This window comes from Hypanus sabinus, chromosome 15 (assembly GCF_030144855.1).
Source record: "Hypanus sabinus isolate sHypSab1 chromosome 15, sHypSab1.hap1, whole genome shotgun sequence".
In the NCBI taxonomy this organism is placed as follows: Eukaryota; Metazoa; Chordata; class Chondrichthyes; order Myliobatiformes; family Dasyatidae; genus Hypanus; species Hypanus sabinus.
In genome coordinates this window covers 84,843,667-84,863,498 of record NC_082720.1, presented here as the reverse complement: position 1 = coordinate 84,863,498, position 19,832 = coordinate 84,843,667, and the positions used below count along the sequence as shown (strand labels likewise).

Below are 19,832 nucleotides of genomic sequence, written 5' to 3'. Positions count from 1 at the left end.
TGAGCAGCCAGAGGCTGTGGTGAACATTGGTACTATTGACATAGGTAGAAAAGGGGAAGCGGTCCTGCGCCGTGAGTTAGTGAACAGACTGAAGAGCAGGACCTCCAAGGTAGTAATCTCAGGATTACTCCCAGTACCGCGTGCTACTCAGGGCAGGAATAAGATGCTAGTACAGCTGTATGAGTGGCTGAAGAAGTGGGGCAGGGGGTAGGGTTTCATATTTTTGGATCATTGGGATCTCTCTTGGGGAAGGTTTGAGCTGTGCAAAAAGAACAAGATAACCTGAACCTGAAGAGTGTTTACTATCTTGCAGACAGGTTTGCTGGAGCTGTTGGGAGGGTTTAAACTAATTTGGCAGGGGGGTGGGAATCCGAGTGAAAGGAATGAGGAGGGGGCAGTTGGTGTGGAAGTCGATGAATTGTGTAGTGAGTAGGGCAGGCCGATGACAGGGGAAAACTGTAGGCAGTGGGATGAGTTGAAATGTAACATGAGGGCAAAATTGAAAAGGGTGATGAATAGAGGACAGAAGGTGTTATATTTGAAAGCACACAGTATACAGAATAAAATGGGTGAGCTTGTAGTGCAGCTAAAGATCAGCAGTTATGATGCTGTGAGCATCACTGTGCCGTGGCTGCAAGAAGATTATAGTTGGGAGCTTACATCCAAGGATGCACCTTGCATTGAAAGGACAGGTAATTAGGCAGAGGAGGTGGGGTGGCTCTGTTGGTAAATATCAATTCAAATCCTTAGAAACAGGTGACATGGGATCAGATGATGTAGAATCCTTGTAGGCAGAGCTAAAAGACTGCAAGGGTAACTAGACTCTGATGGATGTTATATACAGGCCCCTGAACAGTAGCCTAGATGTGGGATATAAATTTCAATGGGAAATAGCAAAGGAACGTAATAAGGGCAATGTTATGATAGTCACAGGGAATTTTAATATGCAGGTATATTGGGAAATCAGGTTGGTGCTGGGTGCCAGGAGAGGGAATTAATAGAATACTGACGAGATGGGTTTTTACAGCAACTTACGGTTATGTCCACTAGGGGAAAGGCAATTTTGGATTGGGTGTTGTGTAATGAACAGATTTGATTAGGGAGCTTAAGGTAAAGGAAATCAGTGATCATAATATGATAGAATTCACCCTGCAGTTTGAGAGGGAGAAGATAAAGTCAGAAGTATCAGTATTACAGTGAAGTGAAGGGAATTACAGCAGCATGAGAGAAGAGCTGACCAAAGTTGATTGGAAGGGGACACTATTGGGGATGACAGCTGAGCAGCAATGAATGGATTTTTGGGGGCTAAATGAGAAAGTATAGGATAGATATATCCCAAAGATATGTGTGTGTGTGTGTGTGTGTGTGTGTGTGTGTGTGTGTGTGTGTGTGTGTGAGAGAGAGAGAGAGAGAGAGAGAGAGGGAGGGAGAGTGTGTGTGTGTGTGTGTGTGAGAGAGAGTGTGTGTGTGTGTGAGAGAGAGAGAGTGTGTGAGAGAGAGAGAGAGAGAGAGAGAGAGAGAGAGAGAGAGAGAGGGAGAGTGTGTGTGTGTGTGTGTGTGTGTGTGAGCCATTCTACGTGCAGTGGAACCAGGAGCTGTGAAGCAACTTGCCCACCTCCACCCTGTCTTGGCACTGTACCTGGTACAAGAGGAAAGAAAGAGAGTCAGGAAAATGAGAAGACAAAAATTAAACATCATTCAAAAGTTTGTTTATCCCATTCTCTCAGTGCTATAATTGACTTCACTGAAAATAAACAGTACATAAAATAATAACAGCTTTGATAACTTGAAGATTGGATTTTATAATTCACACAGACATGAGAAGTCTCTGAGGGTTTTCAGATGAAAGACTGCTTATTGTGCTTGTGTTGTGTTACACTGATGAATTAGTGATGTGGCTGAGTCAGCTCATCATCGAATCTAACAAAAGAAAATGACAGCATCGACAACAAATAATCTATCTGAGCATAAACAGAAATGTTATGTTAAAGTTAAGGAAATAAACAAAAAATGTTACTGATAACTAATTGGCATGTATTTCACAAAGACTGTTTGGAGTGAGTATACCTTTTGAAAAACCAGCCAGAAGGATTCTGTTGCCTGGAGACAAGTGGGGCAACCAGATGCTTACTGACATCATCATGACATAATCCATCTGATAAATTCATTTGGGAGCTGAGCTCTTGCCAGATACACCAGGGAACAGTGCTCATGCCACATTCACTCTGAGGCACTATTTGCACTGTTGTCTTCTCAGATTTAAAAAAACTAAACAAAGACAAAGCCCATGCACTTTCACAATTTGTTACTTGGTATTATCAGTTACAAGAAAACAACGTAAATAGAACCTTGGTTTTGAATGAACTCTTTGAATAAAGCTACCTCCCCACACACCCCCCCCACCCAAAGGCAAGTTAACATGGTTTTGACTAATGGCATCAATTCTGTATAATAAGGACATCAATTTATCCCATATTAATATTAATGGTAGTTACCATTATGGTTTTCTCTAAGTCCCAAATGAAATAATGTTCAGAACACAACCCTCTACAAATACTAGAAAAGCCAGTGTCCGTACGTTACTCCCAACCAGCCTAATGCTGAATCTGAAATTCCTTCTTGAACAGTTGGTTTTGGGTCAGTACTGATGTTGAAGAGAATCGAAAATGAAAGCCATCGTTGAAAGTTTCAAAGTTTATTGAGGCCTGAGCTCAAGTAACACTTCCTTTCTTTTTGGTGCAGATGGGTGAAAGCCCAGTTCTTCCACCTATATTTCTCCCCTCAGACCAGACTTCCTGATGCATCACTTACCAGCCCATCGTAGGCGTGATCTGTCCTACACTTCCAGGAGACATAGAGTAGAAAGCCGCTAGATCTGCACCCTGAGGAGATCTATGCAAACCTGCACAAAAATAAAAATGACAATTACAAACTTGAAATTGCCACTTAGACTCAATAACTTACATATATGTACTCTGAGATTCTGCAGCGCACTGATAAGTTATAGAGCTCTTGATCCTTAAGTTTGAACACTGTGCCAGAGCGTGGGGGCAGAGAGTAGGTGCAGGCTTCCAGCTGTTCAGATACCCCTTGTAACCATATTACACCGGGAAAATGGATGCAACAATATTAATTACTAGCGAAACGTGCTCAAGTGTGAAGGTTAGTAGCACAATCTCTTCCCCTCACCAGAAACGCTGTGGATTGTTGAAAACATTCATAAAGGGTACCAGTAAGTATCTGAAAAAAAAAGAATTTATAAGGTTTTGGGACTTACAGGGAGGAAAGTGTAACAATGATAATAACTCTCGACCAAAGCTTCTTTCACACATAGTACCATGGGGTGCCTGGATTTGCGAAAAGACATCCAAGCCTGTGATCAATCTTCCAACTGAGACCATCTGGTGCTCCTTTAAAAAGGCTGAGTTGCTTGGTCAGGATGGGGGGTTTTAGTGTTCTCCCCATTACGCAGCCATTACTTTATATTAAGAAATACTAGTTTTAGAGGTAAATATGAAAAATATTGAACTTCATTAATTAGTTTTGTCTTAAAAATGTGGACAAAAAGTCCTGATCAAGGGTTTCGGCCCAAAACGTTTGCTCTTTCTTCCTCTCATAAATGCTGAATTTCTCCAGCATTTCATATGTGATATTCTGGATTTTCAGCATCTGCAGAATCTCTTGTATTTAGGACAAGCATCGATTGTCTTCCTCATTTTGCCTGCGTCCCTCCTGAATGACAATGTTGATTTGTCCGACATCAGTTCTCTGCTCCCCTGGACGGCCATGAGGAAATGTTTTACAGCGAGCCTTAGCAAGTTACCTGACTGTGAGGGGTACTGTTATTGACAGACCCTGACAATGCTTGATAATTACACAAGTCCTCTTATCACAAGGGTCTTATCATAATTGTCTTCCCCCACCCACTCCACCCCAAAGCAGGAGTGGCAAAGCCTTTTAGTCCTGTAATTTCAGTTAACTCAGGTTAAGCTAGAAACTGAGCCAGGAGACTTCCTGCCCCAGACGTTCAGAACAACATCATGTAATAGATATACCCCCTGAGCTAGCTGGGGGTAATGTTAATAATGTTAGCATTCATGAATATATTTCCAAGTAATAGTTCCATGTACACATTGGACTGTGTGCATTTATAAATTAAAAGTCTATGAATTAGTTTTAAAGCCCTCTGACTCCTTCATGTTCTCAAAGATTAGCGTGCAGAATACACTGTGGTTTCATTTTCAGCTGTTTGCAGTCCTTTGCTGTGGTTTTCTTGGAAGCCAATGTCAACTTCTGGCATTGCAGTTCTGAGCCATAGCAGGAACCAAGCAAAGACATTAACCCACAAGGTTTTTTATACGTAGCTCCTAGTTCTCAAATATACACGGCAGTTGTAGGGTAACTGCTGGAGAAAATTCTTAGGGACAGAATATTTGCGCTTTTGTAAACCCATGGCCTATTTAGGGAGAACCAGTGAGGCTTTCTGCGGGGCAGGTCATGCCTTACCAACTTGAATGAGTTTTTTGACAAGGTGATGAGAAAGATTGATGAGGGTAAGGCAGTGGATGTTGTCTACCTGGATTTTAGTAAGGCATTTGACAAAGTGCCTCATAGGGGCTAATCCAGAAGATTAAGATACATGGGGTCCACGATGAATTGACTGTTTGGATTCAGAACTGACAGAGGGTGGTGGTTGAAGGGACTTATTTGAGTTGGACGTCTATAATTAGTGGTTCTCCACAGGGATCTGTGCTGGGACCTCTGCTGTATGTAAATGACCTGGATAAAAATCTAGATGGGTGGGTTAGTAAGTAATATTGGTGGAATCATGGATGGTGTGGAAGACTGGCAAAGAATACACAGTGATATACAGTAGATCAGTTGCAGATACTGGCAGATAGAGTTTTACGCAGATAAATGCACCTTGGTAGGGCAAATACAAGGGGACAGTACACTGTTAAGGGCAAGATCCTTAACAGAGTCACTGAGCAGAGATATCTTGGGATCCAAGTTCATAGATCCTTGAAAGTGGCTACACAGGTCAATAAGATAGTTAAGAAGGCTTATAGAATGTTTGCTTTTATTTGTTGAGGTACTGAATTCTAAAGTCAAGAGGTTATGTTGCAACTTTATAAAACTCTGGTTCAGCCACATCTGGAGTATTGGGTACAGTTCAGGTCGTCCCCACTATAGGAAGGATGTTGAGGCTTTGAAGAGGGTGCAGAAGAGGTTCACCAGGACGCTGCCTGGTTTACGGGGCATGTGCTATCATGAAAGGCTGGACAAACTTGTGTTGTTTTCTCTGGAATGCTGGAGACTGAAGGGAGATCTGTTAGAGGTTAATATGATTATGAGAATGGACAGACTGTACCTGTTTCCCAGGCTTGCAACGTCTAGTACCAAAGGGCATACACTGAAGGTGAAAGGCTGATGTGCAGAGTGATTTTTATTCTCTGACAGCCATGGACACCTTGAATGCACTGCTTGGTATGGTGGTAGAGGCATATGCATTAGAGGCTTTTAAGAGACGTTGGGATAGGCACATGGGTGTAAAAAAAAGCTACTGCATTTCCAAATTTGTGAAGATGCTAATCATGGCACCAGTGCTGCTGACTTTATCAAACTCATGTACAAATCCAGAGAGCAGATATTGGCCATGCATTCAAACATACTGTAGCCACATATACCTGCCCTGATGTGGTCACTAGGCACTGACAGACGCAGAAATAGTTGGGTACGTAGGCACCGAAATAGGTTGAAAAATGTGCTCATTTTGCACTCAATCTTTAAAGTACAAGTTTCAAAGTAAATTTATCACCTAAGTACATATATGTCACAGCATATAACCTGAGATTCATTTTCTTGTGGGCATACTCTATAAATCCATAACAGAAGCAATGAAAGACTACACCCACTCGGTGTTCAGCCAGTAGTCAAAAGGCAACAAACTGTACAAATACTAAAAGAAAGAATAATAATAAATAAGCAATAAATATTGAGAAAACATGAGATTAAGAGTCCTTGAAAGTGAGTCCTTAGGTTGTGGGAACATTTCAGCGATGCAGGCAAGTGAAGTTATTCCCTTTTGTTCAAGAGCCTGATGGCTGAGGGGTAATAACTGTTCCTGAATCTGGTGGTGTGGGTCCTGAGCCTCCTGTACCTTCTTCCTGGTGGCAGCAGTGAGAAGAGAGCATGGATTGGGTGGTGGGTGTCCCTGGTGATGGATGCTGCTTTCCTGTGACAATGCTCCATGTAAATGTGCTTAATGGGGGCGGGGGCGATGGGGGAGGGAGCTTTACCCGTGATGGACTGGGCCATATCCACTACCTTTTGTATTCAATGGCAATCTTTAAAGATGGCTCCCCAAGTCCACTGCACACTGGGTTAGAGAAATTATTTTCAGTGGTAACAAGTCCACATCCCAATCACCCTTGTACATTTACTAACCTTATGATAGCCATATTTATACAGTACTGTTAATTTTCTCTGGACAATAAGAAGCATTTTATGGTCAATTAAGTTTCATTGCCTTATTTCTAACCAATGCTCCTTTTGAATATCGGTCCTACTTTGCAAGAATTAGGTCATTTCTAATTTAATAAACCATAGCACGGCCAAGTCCTCAGTCAAGTTAACCTGATTGACCAATTCCTGCTTTTAGGTTTCTAAATACAAAATACATAAGGACTGTGTAATAATCTAGTCTCTATCCAGTGCATTATTCCTCCTGTGTAGAAAGTATTAACCAGGATGTCAATCTGTTAAATGCGAGATGGTAAAGACAGGACCAACCATTTCTAAATATTCTGTGTAATTATACATGAAATATTGGTGACAAAATCTTGTTTCATTCACCTCTTTCCACAGCTGTTGGCCAGGAAATTATCTTTCTTTCTAAACAGTCCTCTCTCCTGAATGATCCATTATCTTGTGTGTATTCTGTGCATTTAATGATGAAAGGGCACATTTTAATGTGTTGCCATGTCAGCTTAGCAGCCACAATTGTACCACTTGTTCTTCAAGATTTGACAATTCAGCTACAATATAACAGTTATCTACAGACTTGCTTTAAAATTTAAATGACATATAATCACTTAAATTTCCAATGAAACAGCTTATCCTATTGAAAACCAGCACAATACTCCACACTGGAATGTAGATTTAGCACAAGGCTATCAGTCAGCTTTACTGACCCTTCAGAGTCTTAAGTAAATGATTAATTCATTGCTACAGTTGGACAAGCTTAAGAATAGTGCACACAGGGATTCCTGACTCACAAATTTCCTGTATACAGGCAGCTGGTACTAAAGAGAACTATCCCAATATGAATGTCTTTGATAGAGTTGAGATGAATCACTTTGAAAATTTGTTCCCAAATGCACCCAAGATGTACACTCAATTTGATAAGTGGACAAATTACCATCTAGAATATTAACCTTGAATATTGATTATTTTGACTGCTGCTTAGTTCAGTTCACTGGGAGATCCTTGCTGGTGAAACTGTTTCAGATACCTCAGATTCCAGGTACTTCTATGTGTTATTCACCTTGGTGCACATTATATTTCCCTTGTGCCAAGTGTGCACCAAAGTAAGTCATTATTTGTGTGAAGTCATTTCTGCCTCTACCCAAATAAACTGGAGTCAATGCCATTTTGGGAAACTCAGTATTACCTTGTGGTTGTTTGGCAGTTTTTTTAAACAACTATTTATAGGGACATAAGGAATCTAAATGAATGTCAGTGATAAGATGGAGATCAAGTTTGATATAATTGCTTTTGGTGCCATCTAAGATCTCTCCATCCCATATTCTTTCTTACTTTTCTAGTCTGATGAGGAACCTTGGGTGGATGCATTAAGATATACACGGACCCCAAGATATACTAAGCACAGCAGTGTATTCAGCTTTTATTACAAACCAAAATATCACCTCCCCATAACAATCCTGAAAACTAGCATCATACACCAATTATGATCGAAGGGAGCCTACTTTTTGAATAAAATACTTTCAAACCTTCTGTGTATGTTATCTCTGCTGACAATATTCTTGCTTTATATTCCATATTTTTCACTCTGTCTTGAATATTCGCTGATAGTAGGAAAAAATCTATCCTTGAATAAGTTTTATGTCTACTTGAATAAAATGAATAATCTCTTTCTCTTGGGTTAATTCTTCTCCATATATCAATCAAATTTAAATCTTTCATTAATGATAAAGTTAATTTTGCTACTTTTGGTTTTGTAACAACCTTTGTCGACCTATCTAAAACTGGGTCTAGACAAAAGTTAAAGTCTCCACCTATTAATACATTATCATGTGCGTCAGCCAAATTCAAAAAAACTTCTTGTATAAATTTTACATTGTTTTCATTTGGTGCATAAACATTCATAAGAGTCCATAGTTCTGAAAAGATTTGACAATGTATAATTACGTATCTTCCCGCAGAATCAATTAATACATTTTGTATTTTAATTGGTAAAGTTTTGCTGACCAAAATTGCAACTCCCCTTGCTTTTGAATTAAATGAAGCTGCTATAACATTTCCCACCCAATCTCTCTTTGATTTCTGATGTTCTATCTCTGTTAAATGTGTTTATTGTATAAAAGCTATATCTATTTACATTTTCTTAAGTATGTTATCTCTGCTGATTATGACACATGAATGGAAAGAATCTCAATTCTAATTACTTCAATATCTTTCTACAACACATACTGACAAGCAACTGCCCTTAAAATAATCTTAGACCTATACATGAAAAATATTTTCAAGAAGATCCATCAGCAGATTCACATGACATGTCCTGGAGATCATAAAATGTCTTCCAGCACTGCTCCATTTTTTGGAAGGTTTTCCCTCTGGAGATGATATTGGACTCTTCCTATGGAGGGTCTGCTGGGACAAATGGATCTTATAAAGAATGGGAATGGGCCCTCCCTTCTGGCATGTATCTCACTGATCAGGAGTTACATGCCCCTTTGAATGACCAATGGAACAATATTTCTTCCCTCTTAAGCTTCTGCCTCCTCCATTGGAGTTGAAATGTTTTCTACTGTTATGCGTCCACTTTCAAATCAGCCAATTTTGCAATCTGCACAACAGATTCCTGGAGACATTAGTATGGGATGAAGCTGAAAGGGAACATCAAGCCAACCATGTACCTTACTGATCCATGCCATAAATGCACATCAATAAAATGAAGCTTTGCTATGAGAAAACCCTAATGAAGTGAAGGCAAGATTATTTCCTCTGATACAAACTCTGGTATTCATCCTCCAACCAGGTTTTCAGGGCAAACACCAAGTACACAAATTCAATCTGACTACAAAGCTCCCAAGTATGATGACACAACTTCCTTATATAGCATAGACTCCAAAGCTTATTGTTATGTTGACCTTACCCGACATTTAGAGATTACTCACTACGTAAAGATCACTTGGGCTGTTCTCTTGTTCTCTGTTACTCATGATCAAATCCCGGACATAACTATATCAAAAATGTGCATTTTGTTAATTGATTTACATGTGTTTAGCGTGTTTAGGAAGGAAAAGGTTAAACCACTGTCTATCACCTGGTGTACATTTCGTGCATAATGTTGCTGGCATTTACACTTGCCATGGTTTATTTGAAAAAAAAACTGAATAAGTTTTTCCATGGTTGTCACTGAGTTTTATATTTTTATTGGTCATTCTGTCTTTGGGATTAGTGCAATTCAGTGCAATAGTTTCATTGGGCCAGGTATTTTTTCATTGTACCTGAGCAGTGTTGTACTTTCACATATGAAAATAAACAACTTTAACTTTGCCTTGTGCACCAATTCTTCACTTTTCAATAGATAGTAGCAGAAATCCTGATTGACATCGGTTAAATCAGCAATCTTCTGGCTTGTGAGGTTTGGCGGTGCATTACACAAAGTGCTTACTCACTAAGTACTCCAGGGAGTTTTCTTAATGGCGGTGTAAAGGGACTGTGATGGGGATTTTTTTCAGCAGAATTAGGAGAAAATATCAATGGCTGGCCTTAATTCTTCTGGAAGGTGCTGACGCAGTAAGTACTCTAGATGAATGCCAACTTCAGCATCTATTTTTCCAGTCTTATTTTCTTTTGCCTTTTCTTCTTGCTGGAGACAAATATCTGACAAAATGGCCAAGAGGCTCAGAGAAGATCTTTTGAAGAAGGACAAATTGCATAAAAAAGTAATGGGAAATATACCAGGAAGCTCTTCAAGTGCCCAGCATGGGGGGTTTTTAAAATGTATCTAAAGACATATTTTGATTCAGAGATATTTGACAGCTTGTCTATTGTCCTTTGAATGAATGCACTTCTAATCAGTAAAGTTGTTGGAGACCACTGCAAAATGTAATCGATTCTTTTTCCTCCAGTTTATTGTCATGGCTACTGGTACAGTGAGAGGTTTATAGCCTCTTACAGAATACTACCAAAACCACCTGCAACCAATTTGTAGCCAACAAAATCCCATAACAAACTTCACCTCTGATTTTCCTTTCATTTTGCTAAAGGGGACACCGGGGTCCTTCAGTGGGAACTGTGGAGTAAATGAAATCCACCAACATTTGTACTCTGCTGCACTGGAGATCAGAAGAACAGAATGGTAACAGCAGGGGAACAGGCCATTTGGCCCACTGAGTACTAGAAGCTACATGTAAAGGAAATGTAGCTAGTCCCAGTTCCCTATCCTTTCCCACAGTTATACAAACTTTAAATGAGTATCGCTCCACTTTTACTCTGGTGAAGTGTTTTAGACCCTGACCTTTTGGGGGGGGGGGTAGTGTTTGTGTGTCTGTGTCCTGCCTCCCCAAATTTGCTGTTCTACTGAATTGTGAGATGGGGCATCCATACGTGTTCCTGCTGCACTTGACGTTCAATCTCTCACCGTGGCATCTGTTATTTCGTCACCAGCACTGACTTCCTGAAATTACTGATGATCTAAAGAGCTGGTTCTCTTACCTGTTTTCTGGTTGATTTCGTTTGATAGGTGCGGCGAATGGGAGTTGGGGGCAAAGTGCTCATTGCTGTAGGAGATGAGGGGCGTGAGGGGATGGACTGCATGGGATGGCTGCACCACAGGAACCTTGTTAGACTGTAAGACAAAAAAAAAGTTTACAAAATCAGACCTTTTTCCCTTGGAGTAGAAAAATAACCATTTGTTATAACCCAGTCCCATCAACTTTAAGAAAATGCTGGATTATTTCAGTAGGGAGGCAGCCTTTATGTTTCTGGTTAATGATCTCTGGCCAGTTTCATTTTGCTGAGTTCCTTCCAACAGCACAATGCTTCCGCAATACTCATTTGCTTTAGAAAAGGATGTCTTATTTTTGAAGTACATTCTGTGCATTGTCTTGTCAAATATTCCAGATGACATGGTATCAATCACATACAGTATAAAGTTCATATTTGCATTTAGGTGCGGAGAGATGAGAGGTGTTTCAACGGGAAACAACCTCCAAGATGTCGTCAAATGACTAGATAGATTGTTCTGCTGTAAATTCTGTACCACATTCTTAACATGAAGACTTCTGGAACCCTTGCAAAACCTTCATGCTTTAAGAGAAAAAGAGAATAGGAGCCTGGATTGGAGAGCATGCCTTATGAGAACAGGTTGAGTGAACTTCACCTTTTTGTCCTTGGAGCGACGGAGGATGAGAAGTGATCTGATGGAAGTGTAGAAGATGATGAGAGGCATTGATCGCGTGGATAGTCAGAGACTTTTTCCCAGGATTGAAATGGCTAACACGAGGGGGCAGAGTTTTAAGGTGCTTGGAAGTAGATGCAAAGGGGATATCAGAGGTAAGTTTTTCACACAGAGAGTGGTGGGTGCGTGGAGTACACTGCCAGTGACAATGGTAGAGGTGCACACAATAGGGTCTTTTACTCTGCGTCTGCAGAGTATTTTGTGTTGAGGGTCTTTTAAGAGAGTCTTAGGTACATGGAGCTTAGAAAAATAGAGGGCTATGCGGTAGGGAAATTCTAGGCAATTTCTAGAGTAGGTTGCATGGTCGGCACAACATTGTGGGCCTGTAATGTTCTGTAGATTTTCTATCTTTCTATTCTGGCCTGTTACAGTTATAGAGTGTTGGACAAAGCAGTGGTTTGTGTTTGCTAAAGGACTTGACTAGTACTGTTTTAAACACAATTTATACAAAATGATCCCATAAGTGTTTGTGGATTTATAGAGAGAATATGAAGAGAATTATTCATTGGTCATCCTCACTCAGTGGCCCCGAGGAATACTGTACATCCACGATGGGTCATGGAGAGGCTGCCGCAATTCATTCCACTGATTGGAGCTGAATTTTGTGGCAGTGTACAATACTACAAGCATACAAAACCAAAAAGACATATGAGCTGAATTAGGCTATTCAGCCCATTGAGTTTGCTCTGCTGTTTGATAACAACTGATTTTATTTTCATCTCAACCCCATTTTCCCTGCCTAATCAAGGACCTATCAACCTCTGCCTTAAATATACCCAATGATTCAGCCTCCACAGCTGTCTGTGGCAGATTCACCACCGTCTGGCCAAAGAAATTCCAACACATCTCTGTTCTAAAGGGATGTCTTCTACTCTGAGGCTGTGCCCTCTGGTCCTGGACTCTCACACTACTGGAAACATCCATTCTACCTAGGCCGTTCAAGCACAGTGAGGCAAAGTATCATACTTCATTTATATGGGGACCTGTACAAGTCTGTTCACTTGTCTAAGGAAGGATATCCTTGAAATAGTCTTTGTTCTCTTGACTTTACAATGAACTCGCTGAAGACAAAATCATAATGGAGTTTGGCAGGGCAGAGGCGCAGATAGTGTTTCATTGTCTGTTTTTCATCACCAAGGTTCACTAGCCACTGCCTTCTATCCCACTTGTTATAGTTTCTCCCCCCAATAAAAGTCGATTTTGTTATTAGTTCTATCAACCTTATAATTATTTGAGCTCCTGAAGATCATGCATGCTGAGATACAGTCTTCTCCAGGGAATGGCTTAGCCTCCATGTCTTTGTCTCTCATGTCTGAATTGGGCTGATAATTACATGTGGGTCGATAACGTTAAAAATATAATTACTGGGACATTTCAGTGGGATTTATTTGGTGTTTTTGAATCTTAGAATGTTTGGATGCGGGTTTTCAGCCACAGTCTCATTGCATGTGGATCTCCTACTCTCAGTGCTGCTGTCGTGGGGAAACCAGGGGAGCAGAAATGACATGCTTGCGTGCAGAGTCAGAAACGCGTAAGGATGGACCCTCCAGAGCTTTGGGTTGCGATACCATTCAGATACAGCGTAACAAGCCTAACAGCTTACGCACAAAACTATTTCCAAAAGGGCTTATATTGCTAATCATTAAATAGCTAACCATATATCAAAACACAGTCATCACCATAATAAAGCCATACTGCTGGTGGAGGGGACATTTATATTCACCTTCTCAATGGAGAGGGATTGGATAAAAGCCAAATTCTTGCTTGCCTGCAGTGTTCTTTCTCCTGTTGTTTCTGTATCAAAGTCACTCTTCCTTTGCTTTTGCATGAATATTGCTTTGATGTATTGTTAAGGAATAAATGCTGAACACACTGATGCTGGATTTGTGAAGCTGATTTTAAAGGAGCGTGGTGCTGCAGAGCGAGGAGCCTCCGCTTCACATCTCCAGCGGTCCAAACCCAACGTGACCAGCAAAGCTTTCTGTGCGGAGTTTGCACGTTCTTCCCACGACTGTGTGGGTTCCTCCAGGGTTTCCTCCAACGCTTCAGAAAAATAACATTCAGTACATTAATTATCCCCTAGTCCTATAAACTGCCCCTTGTGTGTGGGTGATATGATGGGACAGTGGCCAAAAAAGGGCCATGAAACCGACCTGTTATAAAATTCATCCCTCAATGCTTACTAACTGGCACAGAACTCATTATGGGTTGGTGGGACTGGATGGTGAGAGTTCCAAGGAAGACCATAAAGGGTTAATAGCTGAGTTTGAATTTTATCTTTTTCTGTGCAGTGGTGTGTTTTAGAATTGTTGGTCAAGTTGCTCAATGCCTGTCACAATACACCTGTTGTAACTGGGAAATAAAAAAAAACAATTCTACAACTGTAATGTACACATTTGGATCCAGACACCATCCCCTCTCCTGTCCCATCTCTCCTATTTGCATGCTCATAGATTTGATTAATGGCTTTCATATTTTGTCCATTGCTCACCCATCTTTCCAGGTCAATTGAGTTGGGAATACTTCTTCTACTTCTTAAGATCTGTAATGCCTTTTCTAGTTCTCCTAAAATGGAACAACCTATTTGCAGATGTAAGTATTGCTGAATCGGCCTGGGTGGAAAGCCTACTGTCAAGTCACCATCTTCATGATTGGTGAGAAAGGATTTCAATATGCAGGTAGGTTGGGAAAATTAGGTTAGTGCCAGATCACAAAAGGAGGAATTTGTAGAATGCCCACGAAGTGACTAGTTAGAGCAGCTTGTGGTCAAGCTTACTAGGGAAAAGGCTATTCCTCATTGGGTGTTGTGTAATAAATTAGATTTGATTAGGAAGCTTAAGGTAAAGGGATCTTTAGGAGGCAGTGATCATAGTATGAATAGAATTCACTCTACAGCATGGGGGGAGAAGATAAAATCAGATGTTTTGGTATTAATGTAAAGGAAATTACAGAGCTATGAGAGAGGAGTTGGCCAAAGTTGATTGGAAGGGGACACTATCAGGATGATAGAAGAGCAGCAATAGCTGGTGTTTCTGAGAATAATTCAGAAGATGCAGGATTAGTTTATCCCAAAGAAAAGAAGCATTCTAGAGGAAGGATGAGGCAACCATGGCTAACAACAGACATCAAAGACAGCATACAAGGTAAAAAGGGGACAGACAGTATAGCAAAAATTGGTGCGACTCTAGAGGAATGGGAGCTTACAGAATCTTGGTTATCCCCCAGCATTCCAGATGCAGTTATACAGCTCACTAGCTTCATGATTCACCACCAAGATAGGACTGCTGAGTTTTTCAAAGGCGGAGGAAGCTTTATGAATAACTCCTTGCGGTGCCCAAACATGCCAGTTTTTGTGTCAGTCCTGCTCACTCGACCTGGAACTTCTAACAATCAAATTCTGTCCATTTTATCTGCTACAGGTGTTTTCAGCCGTCATCTTGGTAGTGGTGTATATTCCACCTCAGGCCCGTATCAATCAAGCTCTAGATCAGGGGTTCCCAACTTTTCTATACCATAGACCAATACCATTAAGCAAGGAGTCCATGGACCTCTGGTTGGGGACACCTGCATCTAGATGAACTGAGCAACGTCATCTATGGGTATGAAACAGGACACGCTGATGCCTTCCCAATCATTTTTGGGGGTTTCAATCAGCTCTGCTTAAAAACATCCCTAAATAATTATTAGCAATGTATTACATGTGAAACCAGAAGAGCCAACACACTGAACCACTGTTAAACTACTCTGAGTGTTTACCATGCCATCCCATGCACACATTTTGGAAAGTCTGGTCACCTGGCTTTACTTCTACTCCCTGACTACAGGCAGAGACTGAAGACTGCAGCACCATTAGAGAGGATCAAGAAGATATGGACAAGGGAGGAAGAGGAGAGCTTACAAGACTGTTTTGAGTCAGTGGACTTTACGGTGTTCATGGATTCATCTTTGAATCTGAATGAATATGCCACAGTTGTCACTGACTTCACAGAAACCTATGTGGATGAGAGTGTGCCTATGAAAACATACCATATATATCTGAATTAAAGTCATGCATGAAACAGGAGATTCATAGACCGCTGAGGGCTAGATCTATCACATTCAAGCCTGGTCATCAGAATCAGGTTTATTATCACCGCCATGTGACTTGAAATTTGTTAACTTAGCAGCACCAGTTCAATGCGATACATAATATAGAGGAAAAAAACAAAATAAAAACAGTAATAATAATAAAAATAAAAATAATAACAAATCAATAATCAATCACAGTATAAGTATATAGAAAAAATTAAAAATGTGCAAAAACAGAAATACTGTATATTAAAAAAAGTGAGGTAGTGTTCATGGGTTCAAAGTCCATTTAGGAAACGGATGGCAGAGGGGAAGAAGCTGTTCCTGAATTGCTGAGTGTGTGCCTTCAGGCTTCTGTATCTCCTACCCGATAGTAACAGTAAGAAAAGGGCATGCCCTGGGTGCTGGAGGCCTTTAATAATGGACGCTGCCTTTCTGAGACACCGTTCCCTAAAGATGTCCTGGGTACTTTGTAGGCTAGTATCCAAGATGGAACTGAATAGATTTACAACCTTCTGCAGCTTCTTTTGGTCCTGTGCAGTAGCCCCTCCATACCAGACAGTGATGCAGCCTGTCAGAATGCTCTCCATGGTAAATCTATAGAAGTTTTTGAGTGTACTTATTGATATGCCAAATCTCTTCAAGTTCCTAATGAAGTATAGCCACTGTCTTGCCTTCTTAATAACTACATCGATATGTTGGGACCAGGTTAGGTCCTCAGAGATCTTGACACCCAGGAACTTGAAGCAGCTCACTCTCTCCACTTCTGATCCCTCTGAAGATTGGTATGTGTTCCTTTGTCTTACCCTTCCTGAAGTCCACAATCAGCTCTTTTGCCTTACTGATGTTGAGTGTAAAGTTGTTGCTGCAACACCACTCCACTAGTTGGCATATCTCACTCCTGTACGCCCTCTCGTCACCACCTGAGATACCACCAACAATGGTTGTATCATCAGCAAATTTATAGATGGTACTTGAGCTATGCTTAGCCACACAGTCATGTGCATATAAAGAGTAGAGCAGTGGGCTAAGCACACATCCCTGAGGTGCGCCAGTGTTCATTGTCAGCGAGGAGGAGATTTTATTACCAACCAGCACAGATTGTGGTCTTCTAGTTAGGAAGTCGAGGATCCAATTGCAGAGGGAGCTACAGAGGCCCAGGTTCTGCAACATCTCAATCAGGATTGTGGGAATGATGGTATTAAATGCTGAGCTATGGTCTAAAGCAGTGTGGAGAGCCATTGAGATTGTGCCTGCCATTGACCTATTGTGGCAATAGGCAAATTGCAATGGGTCCAGGTCCTTGCTGAGGCAGGGGTTCAGTCTAGTCATGACCAACCTCTCAAAGCATTTCATCACTGTAGATGTGAGTGCTACCGGGCAATTAAGGCAGCTCACATTACTCTACTTAGGCAATGGTATAATTGTTCCCTTTTTGAAGCAAGTGGGAACTTCTGCCCATAGCAGTGAGAGGTTGAAAATGTCCTTGAATACTCCTACCACAGGTTTTCAGAGCCTTACCAGGTACTCCATCGGGACCTCTGCCTTGCGAGAGTTCACTCTCTTTAAGGACAGCCTAACATTGGCCTCTGAGACGGAGGTCACAGGGTCATCAGGTTCTCCCTTTCAAAGTGGGCATAGAAGGCATTGAGTTTATCTGGTAGTGAAACTTTGCTGCCATTCATGCTTTTGGGTTTTGCTTTGTAGGAAGTAATGTCTTGCAAACCCTGCCACCCTGAAGAAGGCGCCATCCATCATTACGGACCCACGTCACCCAGGGCATGCCCCCTTCTCATTGCTACCAACAGGGAGGAGGTACAGGAGCCTGAAGGCACACACTCAACGATTCAGCAATAGCTTCTTCTGCACAATTAGATTTCTGAATGGACATTGAACCCATGAACACAGCCCCTCTGCCTTTTTTTTTCTCTTCTTGCACTGTATATTTAACTTAACTTTTTAAATCTGTAAATTACAGTTTTTTATTATTATGTATTGCAATGTACTGCTGCCGAATAACCACAAATTTCTCAAGATATGCCAGTGATATTAAAACTGATTTTGAGTTTGAGATTTTAAAACCAACACGTAGCAGCTAAAAAAGCAATAAGGAGGAAAACGAAATATGAAGGTAGGCTCATCAATAGTATTGAAGAGGATGTCAGACCACTGGAAAATGACAGTGGAGAGGTGGTCGTAAAGATAAAGAAATGGTGGTCGAACTGAACAATTATTTTGCATCAGTTTTCACTGTGAAAGACGCCAACAGCATGCAGATGTCAGGGTGCAGAAGCAAGTGTTGTTGCTATAATAAGGAGAAAGTGCTTGGGAAGCTGAAAGATCTGAAGGTAGACAAGTCACCTGGACCTGATGCAACACACCCCAGGGTTCATTAGAGATAGTTGAAGAGACTGTGGAGGCATTAGTATTGTTCTGTAGGACTGGAAAACTGAAACGGTCCTCCAACCTCGCGGGAGGGGGGAAAAAGACAAGAAATTATATGTCAGTTACCCTATAATTGACCTATCTAGTCCATTAATAAGGATGAAGTTTGGGGGCATTTGGAGGCACATTATCAAATAGGCTGGTCAACATGGTTTCCTTAAGGGGAAATGTTGCCCTTTGAGGAAATAACCAGCAGCATCGACAAATGAGATTCAGTGGATCCTGTTTATTTGGATTTTCACAAGGGCTTTGTCAAGAGGCTGCATAACAAGATAAAGAGCTCATGCTACTACAGAAAAGGTACTAGCATGGACAAAAGATTGGCTGACCAGCTGGAGGTAAAGAGTGGGATTAAAGACCTTTTTCTCATTAGCTGCTGATAACTGGTGGTGTTCCACAGGGTTGGGACCTCTTCTTTTTACATTATATGTCAATGATTATGAAAATGATGGCTTTGCAGATGATACAAAGACAGGTGGAGAGACAGGTAGTGTTAAGGAAGCAGGGATCTGCAGAACTACTTATTTGGACTGATAAGGAGGATGGTTGAATAAGTGGCAGATGGAATGCAGTTTAGGGAAATGTGTGATCATGCACTTTGGTAGAAGGAATAAATGCATAGATTATTTACTAGATGGGGAGCAAATTCAGAAATCAGATGTGCAAAGGGACTTGGGAGTCCTTATGTAGGGTTCCCTGAAGGTTAACTTGCAGGTTGAGTCTGTGGTAAGGAAGACAATGCAACGATAGTGTTCATTTCAAGGGGATTGGAATATAAGAGCAAGGATGTAATTTGAAGTTTTATAATGCATTGGTCAGACTTCATTTGGATTGTTGCGGATTTTGGGCCTCATAGCTAAGAAAGAATGTACCACCATTGGAGGAGATTTATGAGAATGATCCTGGGAATGAAAGGGTTAATGTACTTGGTGCATTTGATATATCTGGGTCTGTACTTGCTGGAGTTAGATGAATGGGGGGGGGGGAATCTCACTGAAATCTATCAAATATTGAAAGGCCTAGAGGGAGTGCATATGAAGAGGATGCTTCCTGCGACGGGTGAGTCTAAGATCAAAGGGCATAGCCCGAGATCAGAGGCCCATCACTTGAATTAACTTATTTGACCCAGTTTAACATGGAACTAGACAGATAACTGAGACAAATTAAAACTGCAGTGTGAGAAGGTGTGCGATTGTTCTTTCAAAGAGCTAACACTGGATGCCGGGTCCCAGTAGCCTCTGTCTAATAAAATTCTATGATTCCATTTAAATGATCTTATGAGATGCACTGCTCACCCTGTGTCATCCTTAGAAAGAATTACCTGGTAAAATAAAATGCAACTCCCTGAAAGCCATGTTTTACATTGTCAAGGAACAATGTTTAGCTTCAAAACACCACTTGCAGGTCACCGATTTCTAATGATTAAAAAGAACCGACTCAATCAATCAAAAAATAGGTTTGCTTAAGGCAGTAAGCTAATTTTTCAATTAATGGGATCACTATCTTAATATACATCAGTCGACAGTGATAGCTTTTGGTTTCAGTTTGCATATTCTGTTTGCTTTTTATGCGCTTTGGAACTGACTTCAATGAGTTTTTCCCATGTGCT

The 19,832-nt window shown here is 41.0% G+C and overlaps 1 protein-coding gene across 7 annotated transcripts in view; it reads right to left on the bottom strand.

Annotated features, from left to right (window-relative positions):
* tcf7 (transcription factor 7) overlaps positions 1–19,832 on the bottom strand; it is a 231,758-nt gene that overhangs the window by 48,815 nt on the left and 163,111 nt on the right. For all 7 annotated transcript variants that reach the window (XM_059990624.1, XM_059990625.1, XM_059990628.1 and 4 more), the window contains 2 exons: positions 10,966–11,098; positions 2,812–2,902 (listed from right to left, as the gene is read on the bottom strand). In XM_059990624.1, coding sequence (XP_059846607.1) covers positions 2,812–2,902; positions 10,966–11,098 — 224 coding nt within the window. The remainder of the gene's footprint in view (positions 1–2,811; positions 2,903–10,965; positions 11,099–19,832) is intronic.